This window comes from Myripristis murdjan, chromosome 13, assembly GCF_902150065.1.
Source record: "Myripristis murdjan chromosome 13, fMyrMur1.1, whole genome shotgun sequence".
NCBI lineage: Eukaryota > Metazoa > Chordata > Actinopteri > Holocentriformes > Holocentridae > Myripristis > Myripristis murdjan.
In genome coordinates this window covers 39,028,247-39,049,547 of record NC_043992.1, presented here as the reverse complement: position 1 = coordinate 39,049,547, position 21,301 = coordinate 39,028,247, and the positions used below count along the sequence as shown (strand labels likewise).

At 41.4% G+C, this 21,301-nt stretch overlaps 3 protein-coding genes across 3 annotated transcripts; all 3 read left to right on the top strand.

The window, feature by feature from the left end:
• Nucleotides 1-9,588: 9,588 nt before the first annotated feature.
• On the top strand, nucleotides 9,589-10,260 carry LOC115370063 (claudin-4). Its single transcript, XM_030066874.1, has one exon. The coding sequence runs from the start codon at nucleotides 9,592-9,594 to the stop codon at nucleotides 10,258-10,260; it is 669 nt and encodes a 222-aa protein (XP_029922734.1). The 5' UTR covers nucleotides 9,589-9,591.
• A 5,481-nt stretch (nucleotides 10,261-15,741) lies between these two features.
• Nucleotides 15,742-16,398, top strand: LOC115370040 (claudin-4-like). The gene has a single exon (XM_030066831.1). The coding sequence runs from the start codon at nucleotides 15,742-15,744 to the stop codon at nucleotides 16,396-16,398; it is 657 nt and encodes a 218-aa protein (XP_029922691.1).
• Nucleotides 16,399-18,834: 2,436 nt separating this feature from the next.
• Nucleotides 18,835-20,381, top strand: LOC115370646 (claudin-3-like). The gene has a single exon (XM_030067754.1). The coding sequence runs from the start codon at nucleotides 18,981-18,983 to the stop codon at nucleotides 19,626-19,628; it is 648 nt and encodes a 215-aa protein (XP_029923614.1). The 5' UTR covers nucleotides 18,835-18,980; the 3' UTR covers nucleotides 19,629-20,381.
• The last annotated feature ends 920 nt before the right edge of the window (nucleotides 20,382-21,301 follow it).

Sequence of the window (21,301 nt, the reverse complement as noted above, 5' to 3'; positions counted from 1 at the left end):
TTGGAGGTGTAGGAGGATCCAGCATAAATTCACTTTTCCTAAAATGACTTTTTTTTTTTTTTTTTTTTAAAGGTAGGATAATGGCTTCCGTCACCTTAAAGTCTTTATGCTAAGCTAACATGACATGCTCCCCATAGGAACCAATGAACCAAACCACTGGATGGAAGTTGGAAAAAGGGTATTTTGCCCAAAACATTTTATTATTCCTTTGAACATTTTTCAGTGCGATAAGACAACATAAAACACTGAAGTGTTTAAGTTGTGACTTTTGTTGATGACAGAAATAGTTTTGGAATTTAAAAAAAAAAATTAAATCATAATTTTGTTCATATTGTAGGCTACTGTGTTTCATTTACACATTTTATAGCATATTTTTATTTGTACAAAGCCATCAGGACCATGAAGAATTAAACATGAAGATGGACATGCATATGACATTAAGAAATCTTTTGTGACACAGCAGGAAAACTACCTGGCTGTTACGTAGTTTCCATGTTTGGATCACTTTGCTGATTAATGAAACTCTGACACAAGCAGTTTTGTGTATCTGAGTGGGAAGTGGGATCTATACAGTGTCTGTATATAGTTTGTGATGTCATCATCATGAGCCCCAAGGCCATTGTGCGGGGACACTGTCACAGTTTCAGTGGGTAATTTGAGCGTGCCTATTTTCGGTGAGTCATGCGTGTTCAGGCATGACACAACATCACATGACACAAACACGGACACAAACATGAGCCAGGTTCCTCTGAGGTGATTAAAAGGTTAGTGAAATCTCCTTTCAGAGAAGACACAATGCATTTCTACATTTCAAACTACGGTGCATCCCTTTTCATTTACTGTGATAAATTATTTTGTCAGGACACCATATGCATCTATTGGATGTGGCTCTCTATAAGGGGGCCAGGAAAATTTGTAAAATGTAAGGTATACAGTATGTAAATATAGATATAGTATATAGGCTAATATAATTCACACAAACAATGTGCTGTGCAGCTCAGGACACAAGCCCTCCTGGTTATGAAACAGGGAGTGCCACAGTTGGAAAACCAGTTTGTGTTTTGGCCTGCGGGAACTTTCAGTTACTCATTTGTGTGAACTGTTGGGCTCGGAGCCATAAGAGACGGCCAACAGGTGCAACTTTTTTAAGGGTTCAAGCCCACAGGACTGAATCCCTATTGTTTTTGTGCTGGTTTCTTATTTTAAATATTATAACAACAACCATAATAATAATAACAATAATAACAATAACAACAACAATAACAACAATAATAATAATCCTTCTTAATTCCTTCTTCAGAAATGTTTTTGTAAATTCCCATGAGATGGTAAATGGTAGAGACATAAAATTTTGCACATTTGTTGGAAGTTCAACCCCAGTCTTCCTCATGTGGGTGCTATAATTACAGAAAAACAATTTTCACTGGAAAAATTCAGAACTCCTACGCCCTAAGTTCAATATATACACAAAACTTGGCGCAGACATTCCTTGATCCAGACTCCACCACATGAATCCACAAGGTCACATGGTCACCCATATTGGATTTTCCACCATTTTGAATTTTTTGAAAAACACATCTTTGACATCTCCTCCTGGGCATAGATCCAGTTGTTTTGAAATTCGCTGTGGATCATCGTTGGACCAAGCTGATCAAAAGGCTTGTTGATTTCTTATTTTGTTTTCAAGACATATGAACAATGATCTTCAGTAGGGGCGTGGCTTAGCACATAAAGGTCAACAACCATTGGGCCAGTCATCATGAAACGTGCAGGATACATTTAACGAAGTTCCCGAAGTATACACTAAAAATTTCATATGAATCATCCACAAGGGGGTGCTATAAATGTAAAAAAAAAAAAATGGAAGTGGCATAACACAAATCAGACTATAAATCAGAAATTGTTTGTCCTACTGCCACGAAACTCACAGGATATCTCAACGTAAGTACCTGAAACATACCCTGTCAAACTGACCACTAGGGGCACTAAAAATTAAAAAAGTGTGGTATAATACAAATATGACTATAAATCAGAAATTGTTTTTTCCAATCATTACAAACCCGGCAAGATATGTCCACATCTGTACCTGAAATATACCCTTAAAGTTATTTATGGTCTTTGTTGGCTTGAGCCCCAGAACTGCTGCTTGCGGCTATATTTTTCATAAATGTCATGGGTACAATTATAATCTGAATAAATTCACTCAAAAATAATTGACAATGAAACAAACAACAGCAGAACATAATTAACCCTCCTGTTATGTTCAAATTTGAGAACATCTTTTATGTTTGGGCTCAATTTGAGCCCAGCAGTTTAAACCTCCACAAAATTATTATCATTAAAATTGTTGCCAAAGTTTATGTGCCAGGTACTTTATGTTTCTTTGTTGACAACCTAAATAACCTTTTAAATAAAACATAAGTCCCCCCCACCCCCACTTATACATCCAGTTTTCCTATTATGCCACAATGGAAAAATATGCAAATCACCATAAAATCTCACTGATTGACCTAAAATTGGAAATAAATATTAATTTTTTGGTGTTTCAATGGCTTTATATTATTTCTAAGTACAGATTTTTGTTATTTATAACCGATGCGTTACAAAGTGTGTACAGGTCATTGAAAACATATCATTGTGTGAATGTCATGTTTACCCGGTAGTGCCCATTACATTAAGAAAACTCATTAAATATGAAGCAAAAAAAATGATGTTAATCATTTATTTAGAGACGTTAAACATTGACTGGGGACAAATTGACCCCAAACATAAGAGGAGGGTAAAAAACATTTCAGCATTCAAGAGTTGCACAGTTTGTGATCACAGGTTTAAACTGACCAATCGGTAACAAGAATGGTGGCAGAGGTGTGTCTATAGATGACATCACCATAATGCAAAACAGAGAAATGGAGGTTTGAATTAAATACAGACATATGGAGAAGGTCATGAAGGATGCATGCTCTTTGTAGCAAGACCATCCTCTGGTATCTGATCACTTGGTGCTTTGAGTTGATCTCATGGATAATCTGCTTAACCATTCCTCACTCCCAAGTGCTAAATCAACCAACATTCTCTCTGTCTGTCTGTCTGTCTGTCTGTCTGCCTGTCTGTCTGCCTGTCTGTCTGTCTGTCTCTCAGCCATGTCTCAGCTTGTTAGTTATTAATGGAAGCTGTCTGTGTGCATGCCTGGAGACGACGGCAGCTGAATCACCTGCAGCTCATGGAAACTGGACAGACTTGCTTCTGTTCCCACGACAGGTGAATAGGTAGGAAGGTGCTCTGCAAGCAGCAACATGTATCTACAGGGGCAAAACTATAATCAAATACTGCACCTGTGTTGTTGTGAACTTCCTAAATAAGATCCATATTTAGTGTGGATCACAGCTAAAAAACCTAAACATATTTACATGATTTACATGAACAGCAGATGTGTGAATTTGGCATGTGGACCTGCATGAATTTCAATGGGTACAAAGCTAAGTACAATGAAATTCACTGTATTATTAAATATCTCACACAGATATTCAAGGTATTTGGTCTATCTTATTTAAAGTATGAAGTGTTTCCTTTTCAAGGTAGATGTTCATTTTATAACAAAGTGAAAATATTTGTAGTGCAGCAACTTTTCTCACTCTTTGGAATAGATTGACCTATATTTCATAGACCATTTGGGAGTTTTTCTAATGGCAAAAAGGTTGAACCACATCCTCATAGAGGGTATTTCTGGGGTGGACCATCATACTATAATACACTTTTTGGCAAGATATATGAAAATGTCTAACAAGCAAACAGAGTCAGAATCAAGAACAACACTCATGTCATGATGCAATGAGTATAAACTGGGTGTGAGGTCAAATTCCCTACCCAATATTTTCTGAATGTCCTCCCAGAATGATCAAATTTGGTCACATTGCCTGAAGACATGCATAATAATCCTCATATCTGACCAGAATATGACAATAACACTACCAGGGTTGTGACCATGGCGATGTCAAAGAAATTTATATGCATGCTCAGCAAACTGCCCTTGCATAAATAAGGGTTAAAAACTAAGATCAACTCTGGAATGACACTTTCCCACCCTCCACCAAATCCTGCAGGCATTTAATTCAGGACGTACAAACCAATGAGATCTGCTGTTATGATTCATCTTTATCTGAGTTGCCTTGTGGGATATAGGTGTTCCAAAACCATGTGTTTTTCCCCCTCAAGATTAGATTTTCTTAGGAAGCAGCGATAACATCTCTGACACTGTCTCCAACTGGTGCACAGTTGTGGCCAACTCTTGCAGCAGTACACAACTCCCTGACACTGTCTTCAACTGGTACAGAGTTGCGGCCAAGTCTTGTCAATGTTTTTCATGTAAAAAATTAACTATAGTCAGCCATTCCTGCATACAGTTAGGCCAATAAATATTTGGACACTGACAGAAAATTCATAATTTTGCCCTTGTACACCAACACAGTGGACTTGAAATGGAGTCATCAAGACATGACTGAAGTACAGACTTTTAGCTTTAATTTAGGGGACTGAACAAAAATATGGCACTAACCATTTATGAATTGCAGCCAGTTTTATACATCGTCACCCCATTTTCAGAGGCTCAAAAATAATTTGAAAAATTATACATAACATACATAACTAGAATTATAAGGATTTAATTTAATATTTGGAGGAAAATCCCTTGCAGTCTATAGGCCCATTTATGCTCAATGTTAAATACGGATCCGGATACGGACAGAACCTTCTGTCCGTGCTCTGTGTTCGTTTCGTCCAATTTCTGTACGTTTCCTTAAAGCTTACGGATACGGGCCAAACGGAGCAGCACCACCGGAAACCGTGGGGGCAGTGTTGCGATACGTAGCTCTAGTGAGACACAAAGAAGAGATAAGAATGGCGGAACTTTTTGAGGAAAGGTTGTGCGGGTTGGTTAGAAACTATAAACATCTCTATGATGTTATGTCAATTTCTCTCATCGGCAGTACCAGAGAAAAGAATTCTCTGTCCTCTAGTCGCGATGTATTTAACAGCCTCACCGACCACCGCCTCCTATAATGTTGCCTCAGTTTTTGTCTTTTATGCAAGAGGTACATTATCAATATCTCCTCCAGTCACCATGTTTGTTTTTGAGTTTGTTGTCATAAACGTTTAACTCTGGGCTGCCCCGTGGTGGATTATGGTTAACATCCATGCCATCGTAAAGGACGCATGGAAGTATGTGGGCAGTGACAGTAACATTGTTGGAAACGAACGTATACATTTTTGTGCGTAAAGGGAGCAGAAATGGGCCTTATGCCTGCCCAAAGCCTCAAACCCATGGACAAACTCACCATTTGGTGAGTTTGTCCTGCAGTAAAGGCAGTAAAGGCTCTGCCAAGCCTTTACTGCAGCTCCTTCAGGTGCTGCTGGTCTGTGGGACTTTCGGCCTTCAAGCTGGTCTTCAACAAGTGAAAAGCAGCTCAGTTGGGTTGAGGTCTGGAGACTGACCTGAAGAATATTGTATATTGAAGAATATTCAACTTCTTTGCTTTCAGTAACTCTTGGGTTGCTTTCACAGTATATTTTGTCCATCTGCACTGTGAACACTGTCCCATCAGTTTTGTGGCATTGAGCCTAATCTGAGCAGATAGTAGAGCCCTATAAACACCAGAATTCATCCTGCTACTTCCATCAGCAGTCACATCATCAGTGAACACTTGTGATCCAGCTCCACTGGCAGCCATACATGCCCATGCCATAACACTGCCTCCACCATGCTGGACAGATGATGTGCTCTGCTTTGGGTCCTGAGCTGTTCCTTTCATTCTTCACACTTTTCTCTTCCCATCATTCTGTTACACATTAATCTTAGTCTCATCTGTCCAAAGAACCTTGTTCCAAAATTGGGCAGGCTTTTTTTTTTTTTTTAGATGTTTTTTGAAGTTATTGCTATCTGTCTGATAGATTTTTTTTTTTTTTAAGCCTAAAGATGGCCTCTTTCACCAGCATAGACACCTCTTTGGATCACATATTGAGGGTTCTGATAAACCAAATGCAAATGCAAATACTTGGGATGAACTCCAGACCTTTAATTTTCTTAATTTGTCATGGAATAATGAGGGGAAAGGCCACACCTGGCCATGAAACTGCTTTTTAGTCAAGTGTCCAATGACTTTTGAGCCTCTGAAAATGGGGTCAGTGTGTATAAAACTGGCTGTAATTCATAAAAGGCTAATGCCATATTTTTGATCAGCCCCTTAAATTAAAGCTGAAAGTCTGCTCTTCAATCCCATCTTGATTACTCCATTTCAAGTCCACTGTGGTGGTTTACAAGCACAAAATTATGAATTTTGTGTCACTGTCCAAATACTTATGGACCTAACTGTATACAAGGGTTAAAAATGAGAACACCTTGGGAGTGACACCTTACCCCCTCCACCAAACCCTACAGGCATCCAGTTCAGGATGTGCCAACCAGTGAGATTCGCTGTTATGATTCAAACTTTACCACTGCCTTGCCAGATAGGCATTCCAAGACAATGTTGTATTTCTTTTCCAAATTTCTTAGGAAACAGCAGGATCGACTCCCTGGCACTGCCCGCAACCTGTTATGAAGTTGCTGCCAACTCTTGTCATTTTTTTTTTATGTAAAAAGAAAATAATAATGATAATGCATGCTCAGCCAACTGTCCTTAAATAAATATGGGTTAAAAAATAAGATGGCCACTGGAATGACACTTTCCCACCCTCCACCAAATCCTGCAGGCATTTAATTCAGAAACCAAACCAATGAGATCTGTTATGATTCATCTTTATCTGAGTTGCCCTGTGGGATAGGTGTTCCAAAACCATGTTTTTCCCCCCTCAAGATTAGAGTTTCTTAGGAAGCAGCAATAACATCTCTGACACTGTCTCCAACTGGTGCACACTTGTGGCCAACTCTTGCCAACGCTTTTCATGTAAAAAATAATAATAATATAAATAATAATGAAAAAAAAATCTGATTAATAGTTGAAAAAAAAAAAAATGTTAAAAAAAGGTTTATTGGGCAGTAGCAATGAGCCATCAGAATATGTTGGGATTTTATTAAAATGACAGTATCCATGACTGATATGTGCATGCAGCCCATGCAATATGTTTTCCCTTGTAAATCATCTAAAATTCATTAATCAGAAATACACATAATACTTCATTCTAGTCTTTGTACAACATAATCTCTGTCTCTTATCGTTCAAGAGTACAAACTAAATTGTGATCGATAAGGCAATTTAAGGTGTTTTTCTGCAAGGGAAGGCAGTAGGGAATACCACAGTCACAGGATGCAGTAATGGCTCCACCTGCTTGTAAAACTATAAACCTGTAAAACACACATGAAGGAACGCAGGTCAGAACGAGTGTGGCTTCTGATTTGAAGGCATTCATTCCTGTCAGCCTGTCCCAGACTGCAACACCTAACTTATATTTCCTGTTTAATTTTTCTTCTCAGCCCGTATTTCTTTACTCCTCACATTTCTGTCATGAATGAACCTCCTGTGGACACTGATATTTTTGGGTAGCCTGATATACTATATATTAGTGAACGTCCTCCAAAAATATTGCGGGTAGTTACTCGATGATGTCAAAACAGCCATCTTTTGGCATCTATTGACATTACACATCTAATGGCTTCCTCTCCTACTCAGACTATAATAGCAGCAAAAACTTGTGAGTGAGGAATTAGTGGGAATCTCAGCCTCACTCAAGTACAAATAGATAATTTAGAAACTGTAACCAATGATGTTCTGTACCAGGTCAGCCAGTTGAAGGTCTGCCCTGGTTTAGAAGCTCAAGTCTATTTCTGACCAGGAGACAGGCTATTTTTGTCTCACAGTAACACATTGAAACTGATGGAAAACATTACCCTTTGGCACACAGTGTATAAATAATCTAGGAAGGAGCTTATTTTTATTAATGATGTTTTGCCAAGCCCTCTAGTGACCGCCTATTTAGGCTGCAGATGTTTAGGTCCCTGTCAGGTGGGGGTAGGAGACATCAGTGACACTCATCCTGATCCCTGAACCAAGATGACCTTTGTTAATAAGAGTCAGACGAGTAATGACGCAGAGCGCACCTGCCAGCCAACTTCCACATCTCTAACTATCATTTTGAAGGCTGAACAGAAACAAAGCTCATTCTCTTTGAGAGCTCTGGCTGTGTTTGATTCTCAGTGAGTTTTCCAGTGCTTCTTGAATGTAGGCATCTTCGCTCGAAACAGCATCGGAGTAAACGTGATCACTTCATAAAATCACTGGCAATTCACTTTAAATTAAGCTGTCCAGTTGTCCAGTTCGGCTGGCCTGCACTGAAGCCCTGTTAAGCTCCGTTCTTTTGAAATAAGGATCAAATGCAAAGGGAATATTCGCAGGAGGGAATAGCTCCCCAAAAGACTTACCATTACATCCCTGCTGTGTGTTTTTGGTTTGACTTTTGCCATGGAGTGACCTTTAAGGAGTCCAGAAATCTTACCAATGTTGAATGACTTTTTATCACCAGGGTTTTTATCTTGTAGAAATCTTATTCTTTGTTTATGTCTCCATCCCCTTTTTTATTTGTCTTTTGTGATGAATGCACAACACTGTTTACCTTTTATCTAACTGTGCTTTGAGGACGAATAAAGTGCCTTGATTTGATTTATGTTAATTCATAGACTACCTGGCAATATCTATAATGTATCTTATTCATTTGAATAGTTTAACCATGTGCTCTCTATTTTGAAGGCAATAACCCCAGACATGCCAGGTGACAGTGAAGCCTCCTGAGCTAAATCCAGTATTTTTTTCTCTCCCAGGAGGGATTATGTGGCTGACTAATGCAGAAAACAAGGCCTGTCATTGTATGTCATTACCTTGCATGGGGATCTCATTCAGAGGGTGATTCAGCATTTTCCTTCAAGATTGTGACATGTAACAGATACACAAGGTCTCTCTCCCAAATCTGACAAAGGCATTTAAAGAGTATTTTTGTATGCTCACATCTATGTGAGCATACAAAAATACGCTAGATTCAGAAATTACTTTATAAAGGCTCATTTAATCTGCAGTATTCTGACACTGAAATGATGTATTAGGTTTGGATTAGAGACACTGGTATCTTACTAAATAACTAAATAAATACACACACACACACACACACATATATATATGTATATATATATATATATATATGCTGTTATCAATGCATTAATAACCTCAACAAATATGTTTTCATAAGTTCTACTAAGTCGCAGGGTGTATCTGACGACACACCAACTCCTGTTGTTTGACACGCTCTCAGAAATAACAAAGTACCCACAAATGCAAGTACAATTTAAAAGTAAACATGATGCCACCTTAAGCTGACTCCACCTTCAGTCTTCTTAGCTGTATAAAGAAGGTAGAATCTGTTTCTCCCTCTCTTTTTCTCCCTCACTAAAACCCTTACACTGGACGTTGAGCCAACGAGATCTGATATCGCCTTCATCTCAAGAGGGTTGAGCCTGCGGACACAGAGGGCCTTCTATCCCACAGTGCCCAGGAAGAGAGCCTCGTTCAGCTCCAGCTCCATCTCCAGTCCCGGCCGGCTCCAGCGACAACAATGTACTCGGCAGGCTTGGAGATCCTGGGGATGATCCTGGCCGTGGCCGGCTGGCTCGGGGTGATGGTGGCCTGCGGCTTGCCCATGTGGAGGGTGGCCGCCTACATCGGACAGAACATCGTCATCTCCCAGGTGATCTGGGAGGGCTTGTGGATGAACTGCTCGGTGCAGAGCACGGGTCAGATGCACTGCAAGGTGCACGACTCCATGCTGGGGCTGCCGGTGGACCTGCAGGCGGCCCGCGCCCTGGTCATCGTCTCCATGGTGCTGTGCATTGTGGGTATCGGCCTGTCTGTGGCCGGCGCAAAGTGCACCAATTGTAGCCCGGATGTGAGCAGCAAGCCACGGATCGTGCTGGCAGCCGGGGTGACCTTCATGGTGGCGGGACTGCTGCTGCTGGTGGCCGTGTCCTGGACAGCCAACGCCATCGTCTTGGACTTCTACGACCCGCTGCTGGAGGAGACGGGGAAGAGGGAGTTTGGGAACGCTCTGTACTTTGGCTGGGCTGCCTCCTGCCTGCTCATCTTAGGGGGAGCCCTGCTCTGCTGCTCCTGCCCCCCCAGTGCAGCTGCAGCACCCGGCAGCGGAGGCTCCATGCCCCCCAGAGTGGACTACTCAGCCATCAAGACCATGTCAGTCAATGGATACCCCAGGAGAGACTACGTATGAACATCTGAGGGTTCTGGTGAAAATGTGACAACCAGTGTTAGCAAATGTGTCCTGCTGAGGATTTGCAGTAGATGAGGTGTCCTGTGGATTGATTTGGTGGTGTGGATGTCAAGGCATCACTGTGGATTTAGAGATGAAGTACAAATGACTCATGCATGCTTCATGCTTTGTGGTTTTTGTTATGACCATTTTACTGAAAGGGTGGGAATCAGTGTTGTTTGTACTGTATTTTATTTCAAGGATTAATTATTTTTACTTAGACCTAGATGTAGTATTTTTTGTCTTTTGAATGTAAAACATCTATATTTTTTATGTTCTTGAAAAAAAAATCACAAAGTGACAATCTACATAGTTTTGTTTTGCTTGAAGAAGATTCTACGAAAAATCTGAATAAAATCATGCAACATCCTCATCTGTCATGTGTTATGCTTGGAGCCTTTACACATGCAGCAAAGCCAGAAACATATGGTGAAAGGAGTGTGCTACAGTGAGGTACAGCTATATGGTGTACCTGCTATACAATGACATAGGTGCAAGTTATGTAGTATGAAAAACTGGTCAAAATATGGAGAAATCTTATCAAATAAGAGTCTGACAGGTGCCCTCACAAATTAGTTTTTTTTTTCCCCCAGTGGAAATGGGAGCAGAAACAATGGGTGACTTGTTTCAGAGAGGCACCGTCTGCCTTCTATTGTATCCTGTCCTCCATTTGTGAGATTGAAACTGAGTCAGAGATAAAAGGGGAAGTAACCCACACTGTAATAGTGTCCACAAGGTCCACAAAGTCCCCATTGTCCAGTTGGTTTGGGACTGGTTACCTTCCTCCACATGTGAGAGAGTTACTAGAGAAAAACTAGATCTGAATCCTCAAAAGGTCCACTGAAGTTATGGGACAAACGAAAGAAGTTTCCTGAAAAACAAACAAACAAGCAAAAAAAAAAAAAAAAAAAAAAAAAAAACTCTGGATTTATTTTGAAAGGTTGATAACCCCAACACGTGTAGCAGCTAACAGCAACACCCACGCACCATTTCTCAACAATTTGCCACATAATAGATTGAAAATATACGAGTGCCTCAAGGTCCCTCAAGTCCACATTTTAGAGCCTCAACACCAGCACAGAGAAATACAGAGTGAGTTAGTGGGGAATTAAAAGATCAGAATACTAATGAGACTCCTCAAAAGCCTGTGCAAGTCATTTCAGTTTTATAACATCTTGTTACTATTCACCGCATTAGAAATGAGACGTTTCTGACAATCACAAGTTAGAAGCGTTTTCCCTGTTTTGCAGACTTGCCTTGGCTTGATTCATGAGATCCGCGATCAAAAGGACACATTTCTTACTGTCCTGTAACTTTTCCCCTTAAGTCAGCCCATGTCTTATAGGCAGGATTGTGTCCCTGAGCACACCCGTCTGCGTGCTCGTGTTATCTGCACGACACTCTGTTGAGCAATGAACACAAACCACAGAGCAAGAGCACTGGCTCCCTCTTAATGGGGGAGCATAACATCTCAAAACACATTTGAAACAGACAGATAGATAGATAGATAGATATACTTTATTGATCCCAACCAGGGAAATTCTGGAAAATTTTTTTTTTAACAATGACTGGTAGAAAAGTACAGGTGGCAGTACAAAAATTACAATAGAAAAATACAAAAAAACTAAGACGCACAGGGGTGCCACCAGGAATTTTGGGCCCCATGAAAAAAAAAAACCAAAAACATATATATATTTACTCGATGATGGTTTAATAATTTTATATTAGGCCTAGTTTTTACCTATTTTTGGGGGCCCCTGTCAGGCAAGAGCCCTTGGAATTGTCCTAACTTTTCCCCCATTTACGGCGCCCCTGGAAACAGATCACATGAACCTAAAGTCAAGTGTGCAAAAATACAGACATAATCATCTCATAGTAAGAGACTATAATGTTAAGCTGATCACTGGCCTATCGCTCTTACGTAGGTTGTCATGAAATGCTTTGAGAGATTGTTGCTAACACATATCATGGCCTGCAACCCCCCCAACCATGACCAGCACCTGCAAGGCTAACAGATCCACTAATGATACCATTGCTTTCCCACTGCTAGCACTTCACACAGCTCCACTCACCTGGAAAATCCCAACAACTATGTGAGGACACCGTTTGTTGACTTCAGTTCAGCTTTTAACCCCATAAGACCCACACGAACCGGTCAACAAAGCGAGAGCGCTCGGCAGACGACATGACCGCTGTGGGTTTCATTAGCAGCAATAATGAGGCAGCACACAGGGAAGAGGCTCGGACACGGTCTGCATGGTGCTGCTGAACCTCAACACCAACAAAACAAAACAAAACAAAACAAAGAAATAGTAATAGAATTCAGGAAAAAACAAACAAAAAAAAAACAACAAAAAAAAACACAACAGCACATATTCAGTGACTTCACCTGGAGCCTTAACACCACATGCCTTATTAAGAAGGCCCAGGTGCATCTCTTTGACCTGAGGACGCTGAAACATAACAGACTCCAACAAAACCTGCTCACTTTCTACCGCTGCACCAGTCAGAGCGTCCTGACTTACAGCTGCACCACAGCACAGAGAAAGGACTTGGGTCGGGTGGTAAAACCTGCTCAGTGGACTGTGGGCTCTCTGCTCCCTCACCTGAGTGACACCTGCTTCAGCCACCTCCACAGCTGGGCCTCCAACAAGCATCCAAGCCAAAAGACTCAAACACACACTGCTGAACTCACAACCCCCTCCACCTCCAACATTCACATCCTCATGGACCAAGTGCAACATATATTTATTAGTATGCTCAGCCATGACATGTTTTTATCAACTGACTTTTTATAATAACTATTTATTATTTATTATCGTCCTTTTTGCACACATTCTGTATGTATATGTCATGCTGCTATTTGGAGTGGATTGCTTACAAATGAAGTTTCGTTGTGTTTTTATGCAATGACAAATAATATAAATAACTGTATATCTGTATCTATATATAAGAGCTTTTTTGTTATCAGTGGTGAAATTTAAAAACCTGCAAATGTCAGGTAAATGAAGGATCTGAAGTAATGATGCTGTCTTTTTCTGCACAGCACAGAGCTCAAACTGAGCCTTTGAATGCAGTCACCACATGCCAGTGTTTCAACAGCCTGGCGTGATCTCACTCTTAGAGCGTGCTGTAGGCTATCGCAAGTAAGATTGTGATTGGACGATGTGTCATTTCCACTCCAGATGTTGGCAAAAAAACCCTACATCACATCTCAAATCTACACGTGAGATAATCCCACTTTATGACAATGCAAATCAACATTTTTCCAGAATTTTCCTGAATCAAGTGTCATTTTCTTGAACCTGATCTGCCGTTTTCTGCCTGGTTTCAACATATTTATAGATACTGACATTTTTTTTTTTTTTACCATGTAAATGAATCAGGAATCCCACAATTTATTATGAAAATACTGACAAATAGTGATCAGTTGAAACATGGAGTATGAAGTCAGCATAACCGAGTTCAGGCTGTCGGCGACACTGGAGACTAGTGCCAGTCATCAGGGCCAGCATCGAAGCTCTCCTTATGAAAATGTGAATGCTTTAGCTGTAATTCTCTCTGAAACAGTGCTCATGGGTTCCGCTCTGAACATCCAGAAACTGCTGGATGTTCAGACTGCAGAGTTAGGAGGGTCAGGGTTAGGGTTAGGGTCCTTTGGTGGCACGTGCAACAGCTGAACTGAGGTTGAGGTTTCCAAGACAACAGTTCAATATCTATCAGTATCGTTCTTTCTCTGTCTGAATGACAGGAAACCTGTCTGTTGTCTTACAATGACAGAAAGGTTCTTTTCTTTTATGTTGTGTTTTGTTATTGTTAAGTCCTTTTGTCTTTGTCCTTCTCTATAAATGTAAATGGATTAATTGGTGTATATTTATAAATGATATTCATAGTTATTATTATTATTATTATTATTATTATTATTATTATTATTATTATTATCATGATTATTCTTATTCTTATTCTTATTATTCTTATTATTGTTGTTGTTACTGGTGGTAGTAGTGATAGTACAAGTTGCAGTATTATTATTATTATTATTATTATGGCTATTGGTAGTAGTAACTCTCAAGAAGCAGGATAAGTTCATCAATAATTTGTGCAGGGAGAAGGGGTGGGAGTACATAAGTTTCGACTTCTTCCCACTCCTTTTTGAACACACTTTTCATTTTCTGTTGTTATTCTTGTTGTTTTTGTTTTGTTGTTGTTCAAAATAAAATTTTCAAATCAAAATCAAATCAAATAGGGCCTTTTAACATATGTACGTCTCTTTTAATGTCAGTCACTGACCAGGACACTGTACCTGAGACGTCATTCAGTTCACTTCCTGGAAATGAGACAGTGAAACAAAAGAGGAAATCCCATCAGTGCTTTTCATCAACAAGGGTGACATGCCTAAAATGCCAAGAATAAATAAATAAATGAATAAATAAATAGTGCTAATAATAATCCAATTTAGAAAGATGACACTGGTTAAATCAGGTAGAGATAAAGAGTTTCAGGTATCATCTGTCACAGCTGTAAAAGCATTGCACTGAAAGAAAAGAGAGTTGGTTTGTAAAGTGGCCAGTGTTGTTTGCATTGCGGCACAGCAGGTGGTCTCAGGGAGTAAATTCCCAGAGTTATCAGTGAGACAGAGAGGGGTCAGCCGGGCAGCCCCCGACAGCAGCAGCCAAAGCTTTATCTCTTGACTTACTAAACGCATAAACTTTGAATGTTTTGTCTGAGATCTGCAAAAATCATCTCAGACAAAGTTTATGTGAATGTTGTCGTTTCAAATAACAGCATTCAGCCCAAAGCCCTGCAACAACAAGCTCAAGAACATGTTAATGTTTCTGTATCAAATCTTTACACAGCTGGTATTTGAATTGCACACATCCACAGCGGTTTATGGATTTTCTTTTCCACACCGACTGAAACGAATTCTGTAAATGTAAGATTTAAAAAAATAAATAAATAAAATAGTGAATACATGTTGAAATGATTTTCAGTGTGCTCAGCCGAGGTCAGGAAAAGGAGCACAGTGAAAACCCCACAGGAGTTGATGTTGTGCCTTCCACTTTTAATCATTCATCCACCCATCCTTCATCACGTCTGTTATCCTTTAACCACTCCAAACCTGACTTACTGGCCTTGTGTTTGCTTTCACCCTCAACCTAACAACGTGTGGCGCTACCGAGGCCGAGGAGGTTGAATGATTAAGCCGAGGCCATTTACATAGAAAGGCTTCGTCTCGGGCATTCAAACAAGGTGGGACACAAAATGATTTGAATTCCCTCCTGGCCAATAACCAAGTGACTCCACCTTCTGCTGTGAAGACATCTGTGGTTATATGAGCTATGAGAAGTCTAGAGCAACTCTCTGCTGCAGGTGAATCTGCTTTTGACCACTGAGACACAAAGGACCTCTGCAGCCTCTCAGTCTCAGAAAAGGGTTCAAAAAATGCCTGCGATCGGACTGGAGATACTCGGAGTGGCTCTGGCCGTCCTGGGATGGATCTCTGCCATCGTGTCCTGCGCCTTGCCCATGTGGAGGGTGTCGGCTTTCATCGGGGTGAACATCGTCACAGCTCAGACCATCTGGGAAGGAATCTGGATGAGCTGCGTGGTGCAGAGCACGGGCCAGATGCAGTGTAAGGTCTATGACTCCATGCTGGCTCTGAGCGCCGACCTCCAGGCCGCGCGCGCTCTCACCGTTATTTCCATTGTGGTGGGCATCGTGGGGGTGCTGGTGGCCGTCGTCGGGGCGAAGTGCACCAACTGTGTGGAGGACAAGGCGGCCAAGGCGCGGGTGATGATCGCCGCCGGGGTGGCCTTTATCCTGGCCTCTCTGACCCAGCTGATCCCGGTGTCCTGGTCGGCCCACAGCATCGTCATGGAGTTCTACAGCGTGGTGACCCCCGAGGCGCAGAAGAGGGAGATAGGTGCTGCTTTGTACCTGGGCTGGGCAGCAGCTGCCTTTCTGTTGATAGGAGGGTGCATCCTCTGCTGCAGCTGCCCCCCGCAAGCTGAAAAGAGGTACGGCCCCCCGTCGAGGATGGTGTACTCCCCGACGAGGTCGCTGGCCCCAAGCGGCTACGACAAGAGAGACTATGTCTGACCTCGCAGCTGTTCTCTGCTCACACGTGTTAAAAGTTGGAGGGCATGGCTCAGAGAGAAGTGAAGGGGACACAAACCTTTTTTTTTAACAACCTATCGTTAACAAGGACCACCAAGCGGAGCATTTTCATGCTGCCCTTTTGACTGAAATCAAACTTGACTCACTGCTCAAACTATGGTGTGTAACCCGGAGGCTGTTTGAAGCACGAGGCCAAGGACAGCCTGTCCATGACATGGAATGCCTTATATATCATTCTGTATCCAATTCACTGTAGATGTACTCCAGATTTTTCAGAATGTTTGCATTTACTGCATAGACTTACTAAGTAAACTGATGGTTATGTGTATAGTGTGTTCTGTGTATGATCGAGAGGTGCAGAGACGCTCGTGAAGTTAAGAAACTTGATCACTCAAAAGTTCAAATTTTCTGTACTATTAATAGATTTTAGCACATTTTTCTTCCAAAATGGCAGAACCAAAGACTATTGTTGATGTGATGTGTGATGTCTGCTATTATATTTTTGATGTTTTTTTTTTATATGCATAATTCCTACAATAAAAAGGTCTCATCTTTTGTACTTAAGTTTGCCTTCACTGATTGTTTAAATTGGTTACCATTGCATACAATTCAGCCATATGTAACACAACTGATCCCCATACAACAGTCAGAGCAATACATTCCAACATAGATTAAAGGAGATATTCAGTCTCTAAAGCCTTTATATGAAAAAAAAAAAAAAAAATGGCTGATCTTGTGCACATGGACATTGAGCTGATGACTCTGAGTCTGTTTCACAGCAGCCGTCCACCTGCATGTCTCCCATGTGTCTGTTGGCTCTAAGGATAACAAGAACCTCTACTTTGTCAGCTTCTCTGTGCTCAACCATCCGAACAGCCCTCCTAAACAATGGGCCTGTTTCATGCTGGAGGCGGGTGGGGTGGGGGGGGGTGGGGGGGGGGGGGGGGGGGGGGGGGGGGGGTGCTTGTCAACACTGGGACACAGAATGCTTGGGGAGGGGTTGGGGGGTGGGGGAGCTGGAGGGTTGACAATTAGTCTGGTTTCTGGGGTATATCTAGGGAGACTGTCCCAACCCTGAAGAATTTGAAGGGCGACCTCGTGACAGACAGACAGAGCTATTAGAGCACATCAGACACAGTCGTGGTGTGAAATGAAAACCTCATAACTCCAGTCTTGATGATGGTTGTGTTTTCAGATCAGTGTAAGGATCACACACACTCATCCGTGCGTTCTAAACACTATATTCCACTTGCCTCGTCCTTATGGAAACCTTTCAAAATCCGCTGGATAATCTCAAAAAGCGCTCAGTGTTCAAGCTCACGGTGTTTGCCTTTACTGAGTTCCTGAGATGTTTTTGAGGTGTGATGTTTTCAGCAGAGTGCAGCTCGTCACTGAGGACCAGAGGTGATGCACTCCTCTCTCACGGAGCTGCAGAGAGGAGCTCGGGAGGTCTGTGACAAACAAGTTCATAAACGCTGACACATGCTGACGGTGGAAGCTGTGCAATGCAGTAGTATTATTTTATACAGTAGTATTTTATTTTATATCAAAGACATGACAATAATCAGAAAGAGTCATAAAAATACATAAGATAGACATACTGTACAGAAAATAAACATAACAGACATAACATAAAGCAAGTAAATTAATGTATGTGTGTTGATATTGTGAGGGTTGTGTGTGTGTGTGTGTGTGTATGTTTGGATGTTGTATTATTATTTTTATTATAACAATATTATTGTATAATATTATTACAATAACAACAGAGATTTTTTAGAGATATTTTAAGACACAAAAGCCACACTGGTCAGATTTTTTTTTTTTTTTTTTTTTTTTTTTTTTTTTTGTAGCTTATACACTGCAAAATATCCACCTTGATAAGTCGTTTAGTTGCATATTCAGGGTAAATATCTTGTTTTTCTCAAATCAAGTGAAAAGAAATGTTCCAGTGGGCTGAGATAGCCCCATTTGTTTCCAGTGCTAAACTTGTTTCATAATTTTCTCAAAACAAACATCATTTTATTGATTCTATTCAGCAGCCTGCCTTAGTCTGCCTTGTTTCAACATATTTATTCTTGTTCCCACAAAAGTTCCTGGAACATATGAAACTGCACTGAGAACCTTTTGCGATGTAATACTCGTTATCTCTGTTATATTATGAACTTAATCCTTCAAGGAACTGCTACAGTGACTGTAAAACACATGTGTGCCCTTTCAACTGTAAAATAACTTCTTTGTAGCCGGAGCCATTGTGAAGCCGGCCCTGTAAGCTGATAGCAGAGAGCCTGTCTGTAATCCTGAGAGCGCAGAGCTCCTTCCTCCCCTCGGTGATGTCAGCTCCTCCAAGGACTCCTCCCCTCCACCTGATCTGCCTTATAAAGGATACTTGTGAAGCCAGGGCACCAGATCATCACACACTCACATTTGCAAGGGCTGAAATTACCTTAATTATTAGGTGGCTGTCTGGTCGACTCTCCCCCCCCCGGCAGATCTGCTCTCTGATCCCCTCTCAGGTATAACACATTTTCAGCTGGAGAAGGAGAAGAAGAAGAAAACGTTTCAGCATGTCTATAGGGCTGGAGCTGATAGGGATCTCCCTGTGCATCTTGGGATGGATTATTGCCATCGTGGCTTGTGCCCTCCCCATGTGGAGGGTGACGGCCTTCATCGGCAGCAACATTGTGACAGCCCAAATCATCTGGGAGGGCCTTTGGATGACCTGCGTGGTCCAGAGCACGGGCCAAATGCAATGCAAAGTCTATGACTCCATGCTCGCCCTGTCCCAGGACCTCCAGGCGGCCCGCGCCCTCACCGTCATCTCCATCCTGCTGGCCATACTGGCTGTGCTCATCGCCATCGCCGGGGCCAAGTGCACCAACTGCATAGAGGACGAGGCGTCCAAGGCCAAGGTGATGATCATCTCTGGCGTCTTTTTCATCGTGTCGGGGGTCATGCAGCTTATCCCCGTCTCCTGGTCGGCCAACACGATAATCAGGGACTTCTACAACCCGTTGCTGACTGACGCTCAGCGGAGGGAGCTGGGGGCTGCGCTCTACATCGGCTGGGCGGCAGCTGCCCTCCTGGTTCTGGGTGGCGGGCTCCTCTGCTGCTCCTGCCCGCCACGTGAGAAGAGATACAACCCCTCACGGATGGCTTATTCTGCCCCGCGGTCCGCAGGTGGTCCAGGGTTCGAGAGGAAAGACTATGTATGAGTATTAAAAAAAAAAACAAAGACAGTTTTTGAATGACAAACCTGCCCTGTACACCGGGGTGACAGTGTGCTGAAGAAAGGGCTCAAGGAGTCTAAGACTCCACAATGAAGGAGGTGTTTGATTTGGCTTTTACTGTTTGATCTCTGTAATTGCCTCTATGCTTGTCAGCGACTAATACAAGGTGATTTGATTGGACTGTCCCTTTAACGATGTTTTAAAAAGGCGATGGAATGATGGTTTTTTTTGTGTTTCGGCTGCTTGTTAACAGAATGGAGTTCTCTGCTTCACGTAAAAGGGCTAGATGTTATCGTCACATTCTTTTGATACAATCAGTGCTTGTTCATATTTCACCACGGAACAGTCAAACTTTTATGGATGTTGTCATGACAACTGGTCAAACGTCACCTTCATAATGAGGCCCCAGTCCGTCAATTCCCCTGCATATTTAAATACATGTGGAGGCTTTTAGCAGTTTGTTTTGATTGAGATGTTATATCAGCAGGTTTATGCGATGTTAATAATGTTTTTATTTTTATAACTCCATTTATTACCTGATAAGTGTGTTCAGCAATTTAGGTGGGGGTGGGGGGTTACAGGTATGCAAAAGACTGTTAATGCCTCTCTGTGTGCACTGAGGCAGCACAGAGGCACCTGTGTCCACAACACTGATCATCTTTGTTTAATACGGCGTTACACATTTCTCATCAGCTTTTTTTTTTTTTTTTAAATAAAGATCCCTGTGTTTTTTTTAAGATCTGTGTTGTCCTGTTTTATTTCAAACAATATGATTCCCTTAATGTGGTTATATCTAATAATATTCTCCAATAAAGATTGTCATGCTTTTTCATAGTAACACAGCATGAATCCAAAGAAAGGTGGAAAAAAAAATATGTTGGCACCAGGATCTGCACAGGTGACGTTGTAAAAGTAGCCTGATATTCAATCCTAGGGGCTATGTTACCACCAGCCGGCAACTTAACCACACACGCTAGAGAACAATTAGCCACCTGATCACTTAACAGGCAGAGGTGCTAAGTATGAACAGAGAGGAGTGAACAAAGCAGGTTACAGGACTGATTCTCTGTATGAACCTTCAGATATCGCTGGAGGTTTTGGCTTTTGGAGTTTGCCTGCTGTTTTCTCAGCAGTGCCCCGCTTCACACTTAAAGCCTCTGCCGCTGGCCACTGAGCAGCTGCACAGGAGACATGCTGCTGTTTTGTGTTTTCACCACACAAAACACATTCATATATCATGGACATTTGAATTTAGCTTGTAAAACAATCTTTTCTTTAGGGGCTGTTTTATGACAAAGACATGACAGGCATGAGGAAAGGTGCACTCACATCCTATATTCAAATTGTAAAAATGACTAAAAAAAAAATGACTAAAATGACATATATACATACATATATATACATATATATATATATATATATATATATATATATATATATATATTTAAAGCAGAATAAGCCAAATCCACAATATTCTTTTCACAGTGCCCATGTCTGTTGATTGTTTGTCTTTAGGGTTTAATTTTCAGACCAAATAGCACAAGCATGCAATATAGAAAATTTGTCCCATATGTCATCGCACCAGAAGACATTAGATTTGTCTGTTCCATTTTCCATATTCAGTGATCAAGTAATTTTAACACAAAATAAGCCCAGAG

Bases quoted from the DNA above. Each gene is read 5' to 3' on its own strand.
- LOC115370063 (XM_030066874.1), top strand. From the start codon at position 9,592: ATGTACTCGGCAGGCTTGGAGATCCTGGGGATGATCCTGGCCGTGGCC.
- LOC115370040 (XM_030066831.1), top strand. From the start codon at position 15,742: ATGCCTGCGATCGGACTGGAGATACTCGGAGTGGCTCTGGCCGTCCTG.
- LOC115370646 (XM_030067754.1), top strand. From the start codon at position 18,981: ATGTCTATAGGGCTGGAGCTGATAGGGATCTCCCTGTGCATCTTGGGA.